General features: G+C 45.5%; 1 protein-coding gene across 1 annotated transcript in view; it reads left to right on the top strand.

Annotated features, from left to right (window-relative positions):
• Window positions 1-12419, top strand: part of LOC116534694 — a 68459-nt gene extending 56040 nt beyond the window's left edge. The window contains exons 13-14 of the mRNA XM_032255279.1: window positions 9863-10025; window positions 11569-12419. Coding sequence (XP_032111170.1) covers window positions 9863-10025; window positions 11569-11682 — 277 coding nt within the window. The 3' untranslated portion in view covers window positions 11683-12419. The remainder of the gene's footprint in view (window positions 1-9862; window positions 10026-11568) is intronic.
• Window positions 12420-21296: the final 8877 nt, after the last annotated feature.

Genomic DNA, 21296 nt, shown 5'->3' with positions numbered 1-21296 from the left:
CAAGACGAGTGAGCAGCTCTTGTTTACATTGAGCAGCAGCAGAAAAGATGATGCCAGGCAGTGGCACAAGTTAGTTTTGTGATCTGTGCCCGTGACTCCAGATAGGACTGTTACTCAGAATCACCTCAGTGTATGTCTACAATTGAAGATATAGCATATATTGTAGATATACTGCAGGGTGTATATATCTACATTCAAAAATAACCACTTGACGCCTCAGCTCAGTGGCTCATGCCTGTGATCCCAGCCCTTCAGGAGGCCGAGGCGAGTGGATCGCTTGAGCACAGGAGTTCAGACCTGCTGGGTAACACAGTGAAGGCTGTCCATACAAAAAAATTTTTTTTAATTAGCCGAGTGTGTTGGCAGGTGCCTGTAGTAGTCCCAGCTACTTGGGAGTCTGACGTGGGAGAATTGCCTGAGCCTGGTAAGTTTAGGCTGTAGTGAGCTGTGATCATGTGACTGCACTCCAGTCCTGGGTGATGGAGCCAGACTCTCTCTAAGAAACAAACAAACAAAAAAAAAACATTTTTGCCACCACTTTGCTAATAGTATCAACCAAGTGATCATTGTGATATTTGTGGTAGCCATTTTAGCAAAGAGTGTGACAGCAAATGAATTTGAAACAAATGGAAGTACTTTGAAAGTTGCAAATGCTAACGTGAGTTTAATCGTAGTCATCCATTTGCAAACTGGTCCCTCAAAGGAAGCAAGATTTGTGACTGCCTGATTTCTCCTTGCCTGCTGCCTAGCCAGAGCTGATTTATCAATACAGGATAATTGCAATAGAGAAAGTTGAATTCATGCAGAGACAGCTGTACGGGAGACCAGAGTTTTACTATTACTCAAATTAGTCTCTCTGAAAACTCTGGGATGGTTTTTTAAAAGAATAAGAAAGTGGGGAGTGCTGATTGGTCAGGTCAGCAATGAAATCATAGGGAGTTGAAGCTGTCCTCCTGCATTGAGTTGGCTCCTGGGTGGGGGCCACAGAACCATATGAGCCACGTTTATTTGTTGGGGTGGTGCCACTTAATCCCAGTACAGGGTCTACAAAATATCTCAAGCACTGGTTTTAGGTTTTACAATAGTGATGGTATTCCCAGGAGCAATACGGGGAGGTTCAGATTCTTGCAGCCTTCAGCCTTATGACTCCTAAGCCACAGTTTCTAATCTTGTGGTTAATTTATTAGTTCTAGAAAGATCATCTATCTAGTCCCCAGGTGGGAAAAGGGTTTGTTTTGGGAAAGGATTGTTACCATCTTTGTTTTAAAGTTCAACTACAAACTAAGTTCCTTCCAAAGTTAATTTGGCCTCTGCGTAGGAATGAACAAGGACAGCTTGGAAGTTAAAAGTGAGATGAAGTCAGATCAGCCCTCTTTCACTGTCATAATTTTCTCAGTTACAATTTTTGCAAAGGTGGTTTCAAATTTGTAATCATGAACACTTAGTTCTGCCATTTTGGCAGCTGAATTGTTGTCAAAACCTGCAGCTAAGCTGGCTGGGGCTCTTGATTTCTAGTCACAAGATCAGAGAACATGCCAGGGTATGTGCAGTTTTCCACAGAAGTGAGCTCCAGGAGCAGTGGAGGCAGAGGCCAGCTCCAAGAAGACCGGCTCCAAACAGAGCTGTTTGTTTGTGCACAGAGAAACACCAGGAGCTATGCTCTGAACAGGCTGCTTCTGTTTATGATCTTGGGAAGCTGAAAAGCATTACGTCCAAGCGTTTTTTTTTTTTTTTTTTCCCTTTATTTATTTTATTGCATTTTAGGTTTTGGGGTACATGTGAAGAACATGCAAAATTGTTGCATAGGAACACACGTGGCAGTGTGATTTGCTGCCTTCCTCCCCATCACCTACATCTGGCATTTCTCCCCCTGCTATCCCTCCCCAGCTTCCCACCCCCCACCATCCCTCTCCTATTTCCCCCCAACTGACCCCAGTGTGTAGTGCTCCCCTCCCTGTGTCCATGTGCTCTCATCGTTCAACACCCGCCTATGAGTGAGAACATGCGGTGTTTGATCTTCTGCTCTTCTGTCAGTTTGCTGAGAATGATGGTTTCCAGGTTCATCCATGTCCCCACAAAGGACCCAAACTCATCGTTTTTGATGGCTGCATAATATTCCATGGTGTATATGTGCCACATTTTCCCTATCCAGTCTATCGTCGATGGGCATTTGGGTTGGTTCCAGGTCCTTGCTATTGTAAACAGTGCTGCAATGAACATTCGTGTACACGTGTCCTTATAGTAGAACGATTTGTAATCCTTTGGATATATACCCAGTAATGGGATTGCTGGGTCAAATGGAATTTCTATTTCTAGGTCCTTGAGGAATCGCCACACTGTCTTCCACAATGGTTGAACTAATTTACACTCCCACCAACAGTGCAAAAGTGTTCCTATTTCTCCACATCCTCTCCAGCATCTGCTGTCTCCAGATTTTTTAATGTTCGCCATTCTTACCGGCGTGAGATGGTATCTCAATGTAGTTTTGATTTGCATTTCTCTGATGACCAGTGATGATGAGCATTTTTTCATATGTTTGTTGGCCTCACGTATGTCTTCTTTTGTAAAGTGTCTGTTCATATCCTTTGCCCACTTTTGAATGGGCTTGTTAGTTTTTTTCTTGTAAATCTGTTTTAGTTCTTTGTAAATTCTGGATATCAGCCCTTTGTCAGATGGGTAAACTGCAAAAATTTTTTCCCAATCTGTTGGTTGCCGATTCACTCTAATGATTGTTTCTTTTGCTGTGCAGAAGCTGTGGAGTTTGATTAGGTCCCATTTGTCTATTTTGGCTTTTGTCGTCAATGCTTTTGGTGTTTTGGTCATGAAGTCCTTGCCTACACCTACGTCCTGAATGGTTTTGCCTAGATTTTCTTCTAGGGTTTTTATGGTGTTAGGTCTTATGTTTAAGTCTTTAATCCATCTGGAGTTAATTTTCGTGTAAGGTGTCAGGAAGGGGTCCAGTTTCTGCTTTCTGCACATGGCTAGCCAGCTTTCCCAACACCATTTATTGAACAGGGAATCCTTTCCCCATTGCTTGTTTTTGTCTGGTTTGTCAAAGATCAGATGGTTGTAGATATGTTGTGTTGCCTCCGAGACCTCTGTTCTGTTCCATTGGTCTATATCTCTGTTTTGGTACCAGTACCATGCTGTTTTGATTACTGTAGCCTTGTAGTATAGTTAGTGTGATGCCCCCTGCTTTGTTCTTTTTGCTTAGAATTGACTTGGCTATGCGGGCTCTCTTTTGGTTCCATATGAAGTTTAAGGTGGTTTTTTCCAGTTCTGCGAAGAAGGTCATTGGTAGCTTGATGGGGATAGCATTGAATCTGTAAATTACTTTGGGCAGTATGGCCATTTTCACGATATTGATTCTTCCTAACCATGAACATGGAATGTTTCTCCATCTGTTTGTGTCCTCTCTTATTTCGTTGAGCAGTGGCTTGTAGTTCTCCTTGAAGAGGTCCTTTACATTCCTTGTTAGTTGTATTCCTAGGTATTTTATTCTCTTTGTGGCAATTGTGAATGGAAGTTTGTTCTTGATTTGGCTCTCTTTAAGTCTGTTATTGGTGTATAGGCATGCATTTGATTTTTGCACATTGATTTTGTATCCTGAGACTTTGCTGAACTTGCTTATCAGTTTCAGGAGGTTTGGGGCTGAGACGATGGGGTCTTCTAGATATACAATCATGTCGTCTGCAAATAAAGACAATTTGACTTCCTCCTTTCCTATTTGAATGCCCTTTATTTCTTTTTCTTGCCTGATTGCTCTGGCTAGAACTTCTAATACTATATTGAATAGCAGTGGTGAGAGCGGGCATCCTTGTCTGGTGCCACATTTCAAGGGGAATGCTTCCAGTTTTTGCCCATTCAGTATGATATTGGCTGTTGGTTTGTCATAAATAGCTTTTATTATTTTGAGATACGTTCCATTGATACCTAGCTTATTGAGTGTTTTTAGCATAAAGGGCTGTTGAATTTTGTCAAAGGCCTTCTCTGCATCAATTGAGATAATCATGTGGTTTTTGTCTTTGGTTCTGTTTATGTGGTGAATTACGTTTATAGACTTGCGTATGTTGAACCAGACTTGCATCCCCGGGATGAAGCCTACTTGATCATGGTGGATAAGCTTTTTGATGTGCTGTTGCAATTGGCTTGTCAGTATTTTATTGAAGATTTTTGCATCTATGTTCATCATGGATATTGGCCTGTAGTTTTCTTTTCTTGTTGAGTCTCTGCCAGGTTTTGGAATCAGGATGATGTTGGTGTCATAAAATGATTTGGGAAGAATTCCCTCTTTTTGTATTGTTTGGAATAGTTTCAGAAGAAATGGTACCAGCTCCTCTTTGTATGTCTGGTAGAATTCAGCTGTGAACCCATCTGGACCTGGGCTTTTTTTGGGTGGTAAGCTCTTAATTGCTGCCTCAACTTCAGAGCTTTTTATGGGTCTGTTCAGGGTTTCGGCTGCTTCCTGGTTTAGGCTTGGCAGGAGGCAAGTGTCCAGGAATTTATCCATTTCTTCCAGGTTTATTAGTTTGTGTGCATAGAGTTGTTTGTAATAATCTCTGATGATGGTTTGAATTTCTGTGGAATCTGTGGTGATATCCCCTTTATCGTTTTTTATTGCATCAATTTGGTTATTCTCTCTTTTCTTGTTTATTAATCTGGCTAGTGGTCTGTCTATTTTGTTGATCTTTTCAAAAAACCAGCTCCTGGATTTATTGATTTTTTGAAGGGTTTTTTGTGTCTCTATCTCCTTCAGTTCTGCTCTGATCTTAGCTATTTCTTGTCTTCTGCTACACTTTGAGTTTTTTTGATCTTGCTCCTCTAACTCTTTCAGTTTTGACGATAGGGTGTCAATTTTTGATCTCTCCTTGCTTCTCATGTGGGCACTTATTGCTATATATTTTCCTCTAGAGACTGCTTTAAATGTGTCCCAGAGATTCTGGTATGTTGTGTCTTCATTCTCATAAAGAACATCTTTATTTCTGCCTTCATTTCATTGTTTATCCAGTCAACATTCAAGAGCAAGTTGTTCAGTTTCCATGAAGCTGTGCGGTTCTGAGTTAGTTTTTGAATTCTGAGTTCTAACTTGATTGCACTGTGGTCTGAGAGACTGTTTGTTACGATTTCCGTTCTTTTGCATTTGCTGAGGAGTGATTTACTCCCAATTATGTGGTCAATTTTAGAGTAGGTGTGAGGTGGTGCTGAGAAGAATGTATATTCTGTGGCTTTGGGGTGGAGAGTTCTGTAAATGTCTATTAGGTTTGCTTGGTCCAGGTCTGAGTTCAAGTCCTGGATATCCTTGTTAATTTTCTGTCTGGTTGATCTGTCTAATGTTGACAATGGGGTGTTAAAGTCTCCCACTATTATTGTGTGGGAGTCTATGTCTCTTTGTAAGTCATTAAGAACTTGCCTTATGTATCTGGGTGCTCCTGTATTGGGTGCATATATATTTAGTATCGTTAGCTCTTCTTGTTGCATTGATCCTTTTACCATTATGTAATGTCCCTCTTTGTCTCTTATGATCTTTGTTGCTTTAAAGTCTAATTTATCAGAGATGAGGATTGCAACTCCTGCTTTTCTTTACTCTCCATTTGCTTGGTAAATCTTCCTCCATCCCTTTATTTTGAGCCTTTGTGGATCCTTGCATGTGAGATGGGTTTCCTGGATACAGCACACCAATGGGTTTTGTCTTTTTATCCAATTTGCCAGTCTGTGTCTTTTGATTGGGGCATTTAGTCCATTTACATTTAGGGTTAATATTGTTATGTGTGAATTTGATACTGCCATTTTGGTGCTAGCTGGCTGTTTTTCCCTTTAGTTGAGCTGGTACTTGTTGTTCCTTTATATGTGTAGAGCCTCTTTCAGGAGCTCTTGTAGAGCTGGCCTGGTGGTGACGAAATCTCTGAGTACTTGCATGTTCCCAAAGGATTTTATTTTTCCTTCACTTATGAAGCTTAGTTTAGCTGGATAGGAGATTCTGGGTTGAAAGTTCTTTTCTTTAAGGATGTTGAATATTGGCCCCCATTCTCTTCTGGCTTGTAGGGTTTCTGCTGAGAGATCTGCTGTGAGTCTGATGGGCTTCCCTTTATGGGTAACCCGACCTTTCTCTCTGGCTGCCCTTAGTATTTTCTCCTTCATTTCGACCCTGGTGAATCTGACGATTATGTGCCTTGGGGTTGCTCTTCTTGACGAATATCTTTGTGGTGTTCTCTGTATTTCCTGGACTTGAATGTTTGCCTGCCTTGCTAGGTTGGGGAAGTTTTCCTGGATAATATCCTGAAGAGTATTTTCCAGCTTGGATTCATTCTCTTCGTCGCATTCGGGTACGCCTATCAAACTTAGATTAGGTCTTTTCACATAGTCCCACATTTCTTGGAGACTTTGTTCATTCCTTTTTACCCTTTTTTCTCCAGTCTTGCCTTCCCGTTTTATTTCATTGAGTTGATCTTCGACCTCTATATCCTTTCTTCTGCTTGGTCCATTCGGCTGTTGATACTTGTGCATGCTTCACGAAGTTCTCGTGTTGCGTTTTTCAGCTCCATCAATTCACTTATATTCCTTTCTATTTTGTCCATTCTTGTTAGCATTTCGTCAAATCTTTTTTCAAGGTTCTTAGTTTCTTTGCATTTGGTTAGAACATGTTCTTTAAGTTCACAGAAGTTTCTTACTACCCACCTTCTGAAGTCTGATTCTGTCATTTCATCACACTCGTTCTCCATCCAACCTTGTTCCCTTGCTGGTGAGGAGTTGTGATCCCTTTTAGGAGGAGAGGTGTTCTGGTTTCGGGTGTTTCCATCCTTTTTGCGCTGGTTTCTTCCCATCATTAAGGATTTATCCACCTGTCGACTTTGTAGTTGCTGGCTTTCAGATTGGGTCTCAGATCTTTCAGATTGACGTTCTGTTTGTTGATGATGAGGTTATTTCTGTTTCTTGGTTTTCCTTCTGACAGTCTGGCCCCCCTGCTGTAGGTCTGCTGAGGTTCACTCCAGGCCTGCTTGCCTGGGGTTCACCTGCAGCAGCTGCTGAACAGCAAGGGTTGTACCAGTTTTCTTCTTCTGCTATCTTTGTCCCAGAACGATACCCGCCTAGTGTCAATCTGATCTCTCTTTTATGAGGTGTCTTTTTGGATATATAGGGGTCAGGGAGCTGCTTGAGGAGACAGTCTCTTCTTTATAGGAGCTCAAATGGTGAGCTGCGAGCTGTGTTGTTGTTTATTCAGAGCTGCTAGGCAGGTACTTTTAGGTCTGCTGCAGCAGAACTCATAAACTGCTTTTTGTTCCCAGGTGCTCTGTCCCAGGGATTTAGGGCTTTATTTATGAGTTTCCGTTATGCTGCCGCCTTCTTTTTTTTTTTTTTTTCCTTCAGACCTGCCCAGCCCAGCAAGGAGGCAGCCTAGTCATTGTCGGCCTATAGCAGCTTTGCTGAGCTGCTGTGGGCTCCGCCCCGCTGCCGAGTGAACTTCCCTGCAGTCCTGTTTATATGGGTGTAGTTAGAACTGCTTTGGCGATGGTGGCCCGCCTCTGTTGGGGCGGAGTCTCTGCTGTGGTGGGTTGCCTTGGCAACGGCGGGCTGCCTCAGCAGTGGCGGGTTGCCTTGGCAACGGCGGGCTGCCTCGGTAATGGCGGACGCCCCTCCCCCACAGAGCTGGACCGTCCCGGGTTCAGCTGCGCTTGCTGTGAAATTCTCAATCCAGAGTTTCTGGTTGCCGTTCTTTTGTGGGGGTGGGACCAGCCGAGCCTGATCGCCTGGCTCCCTGCCTCAGAGCCTTTTTTCAGTTGGTGTTCCAGTCGCCTGTTGAAGAGGCGCCGGGGTCTGTTTGTTTTCCCCTGCGGCCACTCACTGCGCTGGCTTAAACAGCGGCACTGAGGTTTGTGGCGCTTTTTTTTCTTTTTTTTTGCCCTGGAATCTACTGTCCTGGTTCTCTGCTCAGTCCCCTTTTTGAACCAGCCTATGGGCGACCTCCGGTGGCTCCAATCGCCAGCCTAAAGGGCCCCCGGACCAGTGTATTTTGTACGGAGAACCGCGGCTCCGGGGCGCTGACAAAGCAGCCACGCGGGGCAAAGCAGCGGTGCCGGCTGGCAGAGCTGCGCTGGCCGAAACGGCCGCGCTGGCGACCATGGAGCACCTCTGCCCGGGAATTTCCTAGTCTGCGGGCAATAAAAACACGGCGTCCACTCACCCTCTGCGCTTTCACTGGGAGCTGCAATCCTGAGCTGTTCCTAAACGGCCATCTTGGATCGTCCCCCCCACGTCCAAGCGTTTAATAGCCATGTGTCTCACCCCACTGCTGTTGACTGTTTGCAATGATCCCATTTTGAGTGTCAATTTAATAGATGAAAAACTGCTGTCCATCAGATTTTTCTTAAAACTTTCCAAGATCTATGTGTCTCCCTAGAATATATTTTCTTTCTAGAGAATAAAACTGAGTAGCCACTATTCAGAAATGCTGTGTCATAAAGGGTATGCTATTCAATCATCTAGCCTTTTAAAAAACCAGAAATCCTAGAAGACGCATAGTCTGTACACAGAATTCTTTTCTTCAGCGGTTAAACCTCTATTAATAGATATGTTAATTCTGTGAAGTGCCTTTAATTCTGATAGTAAGTCAAGTCCTGATTAGCTGTCTATTCAAATATTGTTTGATTTACATTTCTGTAGACTTATGGACATGTGAACAGGAAATTAATTTTGGAAGTAGGTTCAGTTTGGTTTTAGGTTCAGCAAATGAGATCCCCACATCTTGGCTTGTAGTCTAACTGCCCCCCACTTTCAAGCATTTGTTGACTCAGCCAGTGGGTAAAATGTTAAAACTTTCAAACCAAGAAACCAAATGTATTGTTGAGATATTGATCATTTTTAATCAATTAACCCATTACAGGGGTTACTCCGAAAGCAGCCAGAATGACTCTAACTGTGTATCTATTAATTTAGCCTTGGTGAGGGCAGCTGGGTGACCATGAGGCGGAGGACAGCTCCCGGTCCTTTCCTCTCCCATTGCATCCAACTTCCCCACATTCTGTTCTGTCCAGGGGTGACAGATGCTGAGTTCTTCAGGGTTGCATTCCGAATTCAAGAGCAACACTGCATGTGTTAAGGCCGGGGCCCTACTATAAATCACATTATAAAATGAGTTTAGTCGAGCCAAAATGTCTCTCCTTGACTTTTCTGCCTTTCAAATTGTAAATGTTATTCTTCCCCAGTCTCTTCATAATATTAAGGTGAGCAGAAACTTGCATTATGTGTCCTTGACATAGCCTTGTGTGCTGGGGCAGAGGGAAGGGGATTCTTTTTGCCATGGAATGTATCTTGCTTATGTATTTATTTGGGATGAATCCTCCTTGTAGCCTTAGAGTTTTTCCTCCTCCGAGGTAATAGGGTGGGTCTCCATGGGTCCATTTGTTGCCATGGTGATGTGCCCCATCTTCCCGTTGGTGCTTCTCTACTTCAGTAAGTCCCTTCCTGTTATCGTCCTGGTAAACATGCATAGAGCTTCTTCAGAGCTAGTAAATGGTACCCATCATCCTGTCATCTGATCTTGATTGCGGGTTTTGTGAGTGAGCGTGGGGTCTGAGTTGTGCAGCTACCCTAAGGGAACTATGAAGAATAAGCCCCAGGTCAGCAGGAGGAGTGCAGAAAAGGCCTCTGCCTATCCCTCATCCCAAACTTGGGGTGCTGGGATGCCGACGAGACCCCAAGCAGCTATGCCTTGTTTGGACATTAGTGTAAGGACCTGACCAGGCAGCCTTTATTTGTTTCAAAACAGAATTTGGAGCCTCCTAGTAGCTCAGAGTGATATTTTTAAAGATAACCCACTTGACTAAAATTGCCCTGTGCTGGCTTTGTTGTGTTTCTCCTCCCCCAGGAGTACGATGGAGAAGTGTTTTTTGGAGCTACTTGAGTTTAATATTCATGTGTCTACCAGTGTTTATGCGAAATATTACTTTGACTTGCATGCCTTGGCATACGACCATGACCTGTATTTTATATTTAGTTTTCTTCACAAAGCTAAAGCACAGAAATTGAAGGTAAGGCTGTGAAGTCACCTAGTGGAGTTTCCCATCGGCCAGAAAAGCCAACATCTGTGACAAAATCATATTAAGTAGTGATTAGGAAAATGAAAGCTTTAAAATTAACAGACCAAAATGCTTATTCCTTTGGCATCATATTTCCTGTCTTTTATGCCTTATACAAGAATCCTTATTATTATTGTTATTATTGTTTTATGAGAAGGAGTTTTGCTCTTGTTCCCCAGGCTGGAGTGCAATGGCGCGATCTCAGCTCATTGCAACCTCCACATCCTGGGTCCAAGCGATTCCCCTACCTTTGCCTCCCGAGTAGCTGGGATTATGTGCATGCACCACCATGCCCGGATATTTTGTATTCTTATTAGAGACAGGATTTCTCCATGTTGGTCAGGCTGGTCTCGAACTCCTGACCTCAGGTGATCTGCCCGCCTTGGCCGCCCAAGGTGCTGGGATTACAGGGATGAGCCACTGCACCCAGCCAGGGATATATATTTTTAAAAACTTATTGATATTCTCACTGCTTTGACCATAATTCAGAATATTTTTAATTAAATTTAATCTGTTCTTAATGGGTTTTGTTTTTAGTCTCTACCCGTTCACATAACATTCGTGAATAAATGCAGATGTATTCCTAATTATATGTAAATAGACAATGCACTGACTGCTCTTGACTCTTTTACTTAAGCAGTTTGCAATTTTGTGTCCTTGTCTATTCTGTATATCTCAGTGCAGTCCCAGCAGTTTGTTAGACAAAGCAGTAGTGGCTGAGAGACCTGAGCTTAGACTGTATAAGATGCCAATGTTTCAAGTACTAGGTGTAGGAAGGGCATGGGTTTTTAATGAAAATGGCTTCAGGGGACAACATAAGATTTATGGCTTATGACTCTTGGTGAGTATACAGGAAAATTACAACTGAAATAGACACATTTAAAATTGGCACTGTCTCTGGTGTCTTGGTGGTACTTTGGAATAATACATTTATCTACCACAATGTGCAAGTAAAGTAGCACCTTTTGGTGCTTCAATCATTAGACTCCTTGGATGTTCCAAAACAGCCCAGCACGCATCTGCCTCATTAAAATCTGCTTGGAGTGTGTAGTAACTACTAAGGATTGCGCAGAATTTGAATCGCTGAGTAAGTTGATTGTTTGGCACAAGTGTATGTTGATTATGTTGAAGGAACAAGTGCACAGGTAACAGATAGTATTGTTACAAGCTTGTCACAATACTCTTAAAATCTTTAGGAGCCCTATTTTATTTTTTATGTGACAGTATCATCAAGCAATGAGCCCAATTTTTAAATTATAAAGTAAGTTCCTCTTGGCTGTGGCGATCTTTTCAAAGCTCTTAAAGGAGACTACCTTGGTGAATGGGCCGGGAGTTGCATCCTCAGCACCTGGCAGTGTAAACCTCAGCCAAAGCAGCTGCAAGGGAACCCTCTAAAGGAAGCTGTATGTGTGGCTTCTCATCAATGATGCCTTTTAAAAAATGCTGAAGCCGTTTTAAAAATTGTACCCATTTTCTCTTCGATTGACTTTCCTAGGCTATGTCACGGCCGTGTGAATACAAAGACTTGCATCAAGATGTCGCCGCTATGAGAATGGCCGTCAGCATGGATTTCATTGGCATTCGGCATACTAATGCCATCCTATCTTAAAAAGAGAAATTAGCATTATAAGATCCTGGACTTGTCAACTATAAAGACTACAAAATATCACTTCTCCTGCTGAAAAAGTCCAGCAAAATTAGGAGTTTCTTTTTTTATGTTTTTAAATTTTACTGTTGTTGTTGTTTCTGTTGTTGTTGTTGTTGATTAGGATTTTCATAGAGCAGAGGCTTCTTCAAATAACCACACTGTGAAGCTGGGTGACGGCGGCATGAACAGTGGTGCCAGGTGCTACCTGCCCTTCTTGTTCCTCTGAGTCCAGATGGCATTCCTAGGGCACCACCTTCTTGAACAACTCTTGGGGAGGAAGACTGTCACATGGACACAGCACATCCCAGTTCAGAGTCCACAGTCACCCACAGTCCCAAGCAGGTGACAGTCTGAGCTGAGCTGCAATTCAAAAAACTTTAGAATTGGCTCCAGATTTGTGAGAGTACCTGGGTTTGGATCTCTGTCCATGGAGGCACTGAATGCACGATGGCCTGAAACAACAAGTGTGGGAAGAGAGAATGGCATGGGGACAAGGCTGTCATCACTCCAAGTACCATGGGGGCTCAGGCCTGTTCATCTAGTCTTTGGAGGGAATCTGTGCATGTGAAATGAGGCTCCCACATCATGGTTATAAACAGAGAGATGAAATCAGCTCATATTCCCCCAGGCCCATAATGGTCATGCCAAAACACAGAGTCTTGCTGTGTTACCAGGCTGGAGCACAGTGGCAAGATCTCGGCTCTGCAACCTCTGCCTCCCGGGTTCAAGTGACTCTCTTGCCTCAGCCTCCCAAGTAGCTGGGACTACAGGCATGAACCACCAACCCAGCTAATTTATATATTCTTAGTAGAGACAGGGTTTCATCATGGTGGCCAGGATAGTCTTGATCTCTTGACCTCGTGATCTGCCTGCCTCAGCCTCCCAAAGTGCTGGGATTACAGGTGAGAGCCTTGTACTACCACAAGGACTTTGGTGGGGACGTGGTGGCCTCCGTAGCACCCACCACTGACCTGAATGGTGGGCACAAACATAAGGCGGTGGACATGGAGGGGCTGTGCACACTGGGCACAGTGATGATGGATGACCGTGGCTACCGGCTCATGGCCCAGTCCATTATCCCTGGCATCCCAGCGTGGGAGCAGGAGCAGAGCTTCATCGTTGGTATGTCTCCACTGAGGTCGGCAAGACAGTGGTGTCACAGCCATGTACCTGGAGCTGCTGGAGAGCTCAAGTTGGTGCTCAAGATACTGAGGCACTGGGTGCTCGATGACCACAGTGAGGAGGTGGAGCTCTGCGCCCTGGTGCATGCAAGGACATCATTGGCAAGGCAGGCACCACCGCACCCTCCACCTGCTCTGCGTCTCCTTCCAGCCATGGCTTCCTGCCTGTGCCAGTGCCCAGCTGCCATGCTGGCTTCCACCTTGGCCACTGGCACAAACTCTGCTCTCTGTGCCAGAAGCTGGTGAATGCCTTCGTGGACAAAGGGGAGGAGCAGCCCTGGGAGGCTGTGGCAGGGGCCGACATGGGCACCCTGGGTTGTTCTGGGACTGGGTCCTTGAAGAGACCAATTCTGGAACATGAAGAAGCCATACTCATTAGATCTCCCTTCCCAACGCCCATCCACCCTGTGATCAGACTCCCAAATGCAGAGATCAGAGGCTTTGCACTGACTGCAAACTAGAGAGCAGCCAAACCAGTGACCTGGTGGGGGCAGTGCTGATCTGTTAAGGAGTATGTGGAAATCTGCTGGGTGGCTGTGAATGTCACAATGCTGGGCTGGGCAGGTGGGGCACTGGGTGTTGGTGCTGCTGGTGTTTTGTGCTTAGGAGTTGGCCTCATCAAATATCCTAAAGCATGAAGAACTCTCTTTCTCAAAATGCCAGTGGCATTCCTGTTACTACAGAGAGCTCTGGCCTGAATGGAGAGCACCTTCCTTCCCCCCTCATTTATTGGCTGTCTTCCTGCCTTGGGAGATGTTGGTGTTTCCTGTGACCCGCTGCTGTTGGGTGTGTGCATGCACACATGGACACCTGCACTCCAGGCAGGATATGTTGCCATGCCTGCAGACTGTGCAGCCCCAACTTTCCTCAACCACAGCCAGCCAGGAAGCTGCCAGGCCAGCAAAGCTTTCGAATACCCCATCCTATCTCCTGCTCCACCGTGTCTGCGATGCTGCAGGTACCCTCTCTTTTATAAAGCCGGCTGTCCTTCAGCTGATGCAGCTGAAAATCAACAAGCTGGAGGTCCCTACCTCCCTGGAAAATAGCAGTCTGCTTTCCATGGAGCCTTAGCTTGAAGACCCTCTGGGGCCCAAGGCAGAAAATAAGCAGAAGGGCAGCATGCTGGCATTTTGTTCAAGGGGAAGGAGCTGCCTGAGACCATTGCAATAGAGGACAGCCCAGTGGGGATTGCCATGGATGCCAGGGGAGAGCATCTGGTCCCGGCATCTGGTCCTTGACAGGCATAGCTCATGACCCAGCCTCCGACAGAGGCAGGCGGACATCTCCACAAGGAACTGTCAGGCAAGGCTCAGGCATCCTACCCCACCAATGGTAGTGGGAGGTCATTAGGTCCTGTCTCCACAGTAGATCCTCAGCACCAGGAGATGATCCTCGATATGTGCAAGGGAGTCAGCTTTATCAGCAGCATGGCCTTCCACATTCCCTCAACCAGACATCTCACCAGGCAAGGTGGGGGCTGGTCAGCACAGGAGCCCTGCAGGACAGGACAGAGCCTGTTGGGGGTGAGAAGGGAACTGGGGCCCTCCATGCTGGTGGGCCTGTCCAGCTATCTGAGCCCTGCTCCTTGCAGCCCCGGGTGGCTTCTGTCTTGCCACCCACATCTCCCTTCTGCTTGGCCCAAGCTTCTCTGTGCCTCCTCCAGGGGTTCACTTCCCCAAGTCCAAATGGAGTTCAGAACCAGGAGCAGCTGATGAAAGATGTGGCTGGCTTCTTGCTCTCCTGCCAGATCCCTGCTTGGAGAGAGAGGGGCCGCAGGGGTAAGTGGGGGTTTTGAGGCTTTATCACCCTAGTTGAAAGGCTTTTCCCTCTAGCCAGTGTAAGATCAGCTTGGTTTCTTGAGCTGTTGTTGGTGGGGACCAAGGGTGGCCTAGGGAATGAGTAGGGTCCACAGCTCCTGGCTGCTCTTCTGGAGAGATGTGGTTTCTGGAACTTTGCTAGAGCGACACAAAAAGACCTCCATAGTCAGTGAAAGGTCAGTTCTTGGAGTCGGCTTGTGGTTTTTAATCTGCCATCTCCCCCAGCAGTGGATTGGGCTGGGTGCTTCCTGCTCTAAGAGGTGGAGTCGGGCTCTGCAAAGCACCAGGGAGGCCTCTAGCCCACAGGCTCAGCTGCTCCTGACTTCTCCAGCTTCTGGGACACATCCCTCTCTCTCTTTCTCTCCCTCTCCACCTCCCCATTCTCCACCCCCACCCCTGGCTCTGCCCTGTGGCTGCCAGGATTGCAGGGTGAACTCAAGGACAGTCCTGGGTGCACCCTGTCACCTTCGCAGCTCACACTGCACAGGCTCATTATCCCTATGGCCATTTTCATTATGGGGACCCCTGGATGATCCAAGAACGCCATGCCAGGAACACAGGCAGCTCAAGTCCTGGCTCAAGGGACACCCCAAGAACCCCTGTCCCACCTCACACTTGTCCCAGCAGCTTCACCAGTGTGCGCCAGCGCCGCCAGACCAAGGTGATTCTCTCCTGAGGGGCGCACAGCAAGGACCAGGAGAATGGAGGGTGGAGGACCGAGGGCGGAGCCCGCCTCAGTAGCGACACTGAGGGCGACCCAGAGAACGCAGAAGACAACGAGGAGATTTACCTGGAGAGAATTCATCTCAAGACCAACAAGCACGATGGCAACAAGAGCAAGGAGGACAGGGCTAAGGCGCCACAGGTGTGTGTGTGTGTGTGTGTGTGTGTGTGTGTGTGTGTGTGTGTGTAAACAGATTCTGGCTCTATCCCCCAGAATGCAGTGGTATGATCTCGGCTCGGCTCAGTAACCTCTGCCTCCCAGGTTCAAGCGATTTTCATGCCTCAGCCTCCTGAGTAGCTGGGATTACAGCTGCCCGCCACCATGCCCAGCTAATTTTTTTGTATTTTTAGTAGAGACAGGGGGTTACCATGTTGGCCAGGCTGGTCTTGAACTCCTGATCTCAGGTAATCCACCTGCCTCAGCCTCCCAAAGTGCTGGGATTACAGGCATGAGCCACCATACCCAGCCCTCATTCACTTTTAGGAGGAGATTTAAGGAATTTTAGGAGGGGATATTCGGAGGGGATTTAAGGGAGGGTTAGAAAACTATGATACCATCATGATTTTGCCCCTACTGGACATTCTGCCTTGCATTTTTTCCCCAGACCGTTCCTCCAAATTTAGCCTTGAGTTAGAGTTCTTGACTCTAAGGCTCAAAACCTGCCCCTGGGTTTGGTCTTCCAGGTGCATGTTCCTATTGGCCTTTCTAGTGCCTGATGGTGGCCTTCTCCAAGTAGATTGGCTTGATTTTCCCCTCCTTCTGGGAACCTCACTTACCCCTGGAACCCAGCTATCACAATGACCATATCACCTTAGTGCAGTATACTTTCAGCCTTCCTCCAGCCACCCTCAAGCCAGTAGAAGAGAATGTAACCCTTAGGGATCACTTTTGTCTACAGTCCTTGTTTTATAGATGGGGAAACTTAGGCTTAATTGGTGAAAATATCTAGTGCCCCACAGTTTTTTCATAGCAACCTAAATATGATAACTTACAGGTTTATGTAATAGACACCAGGAGCCCCTGGCAGAGAACAGTCCTGCACTCTTTCCCACTGAGCCTCAACAGAGCTGCAGGATCCTCATGAACACGGCGTGCATGGCAGTCACTTCTAGCAGTTTCTAACCCCAGTCCAGAGCTCTTTCTAAAACACACTCTATTTCTGCTCCTTATCATGGCAACAAATATATTTACCTTTTTATCTAAGTACACCGCAATGCTGACTTGAGTTTTGTTTGTGGTTCACTATGATCCCTGGATCCTTTTCTCTTGTCACAAATAGAAGGAAAGTCCCAACTGTATTTTACGATTTTTCCTTTGTCCTTCTCCTCCTCCTCCTCCTCTTTTCTGAGCATTTCTTCCACAATCATTTGTGTATGTATGTATGTATGTAATGTTTTTGAGATGGAGTCTCGCTCTGTTGCTCAGGCCAGAGTGCAGTGGTGCTGTCCTGGCTCACTGCAGCCTCTGTCTCCCGTGTTCCAGCAATTCTCCTGCCTCAGCCTCCCGGGTAGCTGGGATTATAGGCACGTGCCACCACACCCAGCTAATTTTTGTATTTTTAATAGAGACGGGGGTTCACCATTTTGGCAAGGCGGGTCTCAAACACTTGACCTCAGGTGATCTGCCCACCTTGGCCTCCCAAAGTGCTAGGATTACAGGCATGAGCCACTGTGCCCAGCCCACAATATTTTTTTTTAATAAAGTGAAGGATTTGGTGGAGGAAAAGGAATTTAAAATTATAAATGAGTACAAAATTGTCCCTGTGATCTGTGAAAGATCAGCGCGGTATTTTCCAGGTGTTTCATGACATCTTTTATCAGTATCTTCAGCGTTATTTCAATGGCTTTGACTGCCTTTGCCACCCGCTTGTTTGGTCGTAGTATGTATTAACTTGCACATCTCTATGCTTTAGCACCTCTTGTACTGGTGCTCCAGTGAAGGGAGGTTTTAGTCTTTTATTAATGCCTCATTCATTTGTGGCTCATGCCTTCCCCGCTCTCACCACTGTTATGCTATATTTTATGACTGAATATTCATTTGACTCAGCCTGCATGTTTATAGAATCCGCTATTTAAAAGGCTTCTTTTGTCATCAAAGCCCCTCGCAATCATTTTCTTCACCTCTTTTCTTTCAGTTTCTTTTCCTTTCCACTCAGCACTGAAAATCACAAATTTCCTATCTATCTCATATTCCTGATTTTTTCTTCTTTTCTTCTCTGATTTTCTGCTGGATCTTGCTATATATATTATGACACCCTGACTTCCTTTTATAGGAACAGGTTAGCTGTTAAATATAACTGAGACGAGAATCTCTCAGCCTTGCTGGACTGGGCAAAAGAAAGATCTGCATATTAAGCAAAATTGCACAAAACGTATAAATAAATGGAGAAAACTGAGGAAATGTCATGCCTTTTAAAATTAATTAGGAGAGAGGATTTTCATTTTTGCCTTGCATCTTTTTGGCTGATACAGGGCTGGGATGGGTTCGAAGTCTTGGGCCCATGCACTAGAATTTTATCCAACTCCAAAATGACCCCTCTCTGGAAGACAATGTTTGATTCCAGCAGAGAGGGCACTTTGTCCTTTAACTTTCTTTTACCTGGGATTCCCCGTATTCCAAGGTGCAGCCCAGTCCCAGCCCTGCTAAACCGAGTATCACCTTGGGCTGAGGAATGAAGAAGAGAAGAATACACCATAAACTGACTCAGGTGCCAAGCAGGTAGGCGTTTTCCAGCCATCTTGGCTGATTCCCATGACACTCCCTTGAGACATATTATGAGCTTTATTTATTTATTTTTATTTATTATTTTTGAAGCAGAGTTTCACTCTGTCACCCAGGCTGGAGTGCAGTGGCGGGATCTTGGCTCACTGCAACCTCTGCCTTCTGGGTTCAAGCGATTCTCGTGCCTTAGCCTCCTGAGTAGCTGGGATTACAGGCACACACCACTATGCCCAGCTAATTTTCTGTATTTTTATTAGAGACAGGGTTTTGCCATGTTGGCTAGGCTGGTCTTGAACTCCTGACCTCAGGTGATCTGCCCACCTCGGTCTCCCAAAGTGCTGGGATTATAGGCATTAGGCACCATGCCCAGCCTTATGAGCTTTATCAATGATTGTCAAAAAGGTAAAGGTTTGAAACTGTCACAGAAGTGGAACCAAGATTCAAACTTAGGTCCTCCAATTTCTTATCTCAAACTCTATTGCTGATTCATCTGTGATAGCATCTTCTTGCCTTTCTCACTGATACCAAGAGGGCAAACTCTTAATCACATAGTATATGTCGTTTATTTTAATTTGCTTAAAGGATTTGCACCTGGATTTTGGCTGGGCGTTTTGCTTTGTTTTTTGTTAGTTTTTGTATAAATCTTTTGTTCATTCTGACCCCATTCATTTTGACCTTGTTTAGATATGCTCAGAGGAATGTTGTTGTTTTGAAATCAGAATTATCCAGAGACTGGGCTTAAGCCTGTTTAATATATTTTTACAGTTTTTTGGGGTTAGGTGAGCTGCATGGACTGAATGGTGCCCACTCAAATTGCCTGTTCCCAGATCTGCCCAGCAGGGAGTCATAACCCTCAGGCCTCAAGAGCCACCCAGCTCCTTCCCCTCCATGCAGGTGGTAACTATGTTCCCTTTATTCCTCCAATTGGCTCACTGCCCCTTTGGTTTGCTCTATACAGCAGAGTAAACACTGTCTTTGGATGCTCCCTGGTGCCTCTGGCAATGCTCCACTGCTGTGCAAGTCATACCTTGGTCTGGGGCAGTGCTTCTCAACCCCAAACCACCTGTGGCTCTGTTTAAAATGAACATTCTGCTTCAGTAGTTCTCAGACAGGCTCTGAGATGGTTCATTTTGAAGCAGCTCCAGGTGTTGCCAATGCTACTGGTTGGCAGACACCCTTAGCAGCTGGCTTCAGGGAGACTTTCTTCCTGTGCCTTGGCCTACCCTGCAGCACAGGCTATTCCCAATTATCCAGGGGGACTGAGTGGGAGCCAACTTACAGATAACCAAACACCTGGTTAAAACAAGACTACAGTCCTGATTCTCCAGAACAAATTAACCATATAGCTATGGCAGGAACCTGGAACGGAGGGGCTGATCTCCCCAGCAGCTACCCTTAATTAGGCCGATAAGTAGGCAGCAGTTAATGAGAATGGATCTCTGACTATGAGTACAGAAGACAGAAGCCAGCTGGCTGGGTGGAAGGCGCATTGAATGGCACTTCCCTGGAGGATAGTGGGGACAAGTGGGGTTCTGAGGTCCAGCTCACCCAGGCTGCTCTGGAGGGTGCTGGGACTGGTGGTGAGCACAAGCCAGGAAGGACAGAGCTTGCCAGGTCCTGCCAAGTCTCAATAATAGTTAATCTGCACCATGGGATCCCAATGGCACAGAGGTGATAGCACTCACTAGAGTGATTGTATTAGTCCGTTCTTGCATCGCTATAAAAAAACTACCTGAAATTGGGTAATTTATAGAGAAAAGAGGTTTATTTGACTCAAGGTTCCACAGGCTATACAGGAAGCATGGTGGAGGGGCCTCAGGAAACTTACAATCATGGTGGAAGGCAAAGGGGAAGCAGGCACACCTTACATGGCCAGAGAAGGAGGAAGAGAGAGAAGGGGGAGGTGCCACACACTTTTAAACAACCAGATCTCACGAGAACCCACTCACTATCAAAAAAGCAGCATGGGGGAAACCAGCTCCCATGACCCAACCACCTCCTACCAGGGCCCTCCTCCTACATTCGGAATTACAATTTGACATGAGATTTGGGCGAGGACACAAATCAAAACTGTATCAGTGATCCCTGAAGGTGGATTTCTCAGGGCCCTATCATGACAAAATGTGGTCTCCTGCAAACTGCTTTGGCATGCGCCTCACAACTCTGCCTGGAGAGTGTGTGGAGAGGTCAAGCCCGCTCACCCCTGCTGTGTTCTTGACGTGCGATCTGACTTGCCTCTCTGAATTGAGAACATCTACTATAAAGACCTTAAGTTACTCCCAGACATAATGTACTTTTCATGAGTCTAATAATAATAATCTTCCTATCCAGCCCTTTATTCCTTATGTAGCACCTCCATGTCCACTAGCTTTTTTCTTTTGAGACGGAATTTCACCTTTGTACCCCAGGCTAGAGTGCAATTGTGCAATCTTGGCTCACTGTAACCTCTGCCTCCTGGGTTCAAGCTATTCTCCTGCCTCAGCTTTCTGAGTAGTTAAGACTACACGCACCTGCCACCATGCCCAGCTAATTTTTGTATTTTTGGTAAAGGTGGGGTTTTGCCATATTGGCCAGGTTGGTCTCGAACTCCTGACCTCAAATGATCCACCTGCCTCAACCTCCCAAAGTGCTGGGATTACAGGTGTGAACCACTGCACCCAGCCTCCACTAGCTCTTTTGATTCTGAAAACAACTGAACTCTAGGGGTTGGGTAGAGCAGTCATCATTGCCCCCTTTGTAGTTGAGGAAATTAGTCTGAAACCACACAGTGATATCATCAAGACTGGATCCATGGTTCCCTGTTCTCAGGCCAGTCACCTTTCCATCATATTTTGTGGGTCGTCCATTGCCCCACTGGAGTGCACCGGAATTGATTGAAATTAATCTTGCTGAGTAAAGATCCTTCAGGAAACTGAAAATTTCTTTTGAAATGCCTGGGAGAAAAAAACCTGTTTGCTTTAGTAGTTTTCTTTCATGTTTCAGTTTTGTATTAACCATATTAAGTTTAAATTGATTCTAGGATAGTGGAAGGATTGTTTTTACTTCAGTAATAAATACTGTGCATATGGGATAGTTTACTCTCTATTATTCCATGCATTCAAAAAAATTCTATATATACTTCAACTTTCTCTC

The sequence above is a fragment of the Sapajus apella genome, unplaced genomic scaffold, assembly GCF_009761245.1.
Source record: "Sapajus apella isolate SASKATOON/1434 unplaced genomic scaffold, GSC_monkey_1.0 scaffold89, whole genome shotgun sequence".
NCBI lineage: Eukaryota > Metazoa > Chordata > Mammalia > Primates > Cebidae > Sapajus > Sapajus apella.
This window is presented reverse-complemented; position numbering and strand designations above follow the sequence as displayed.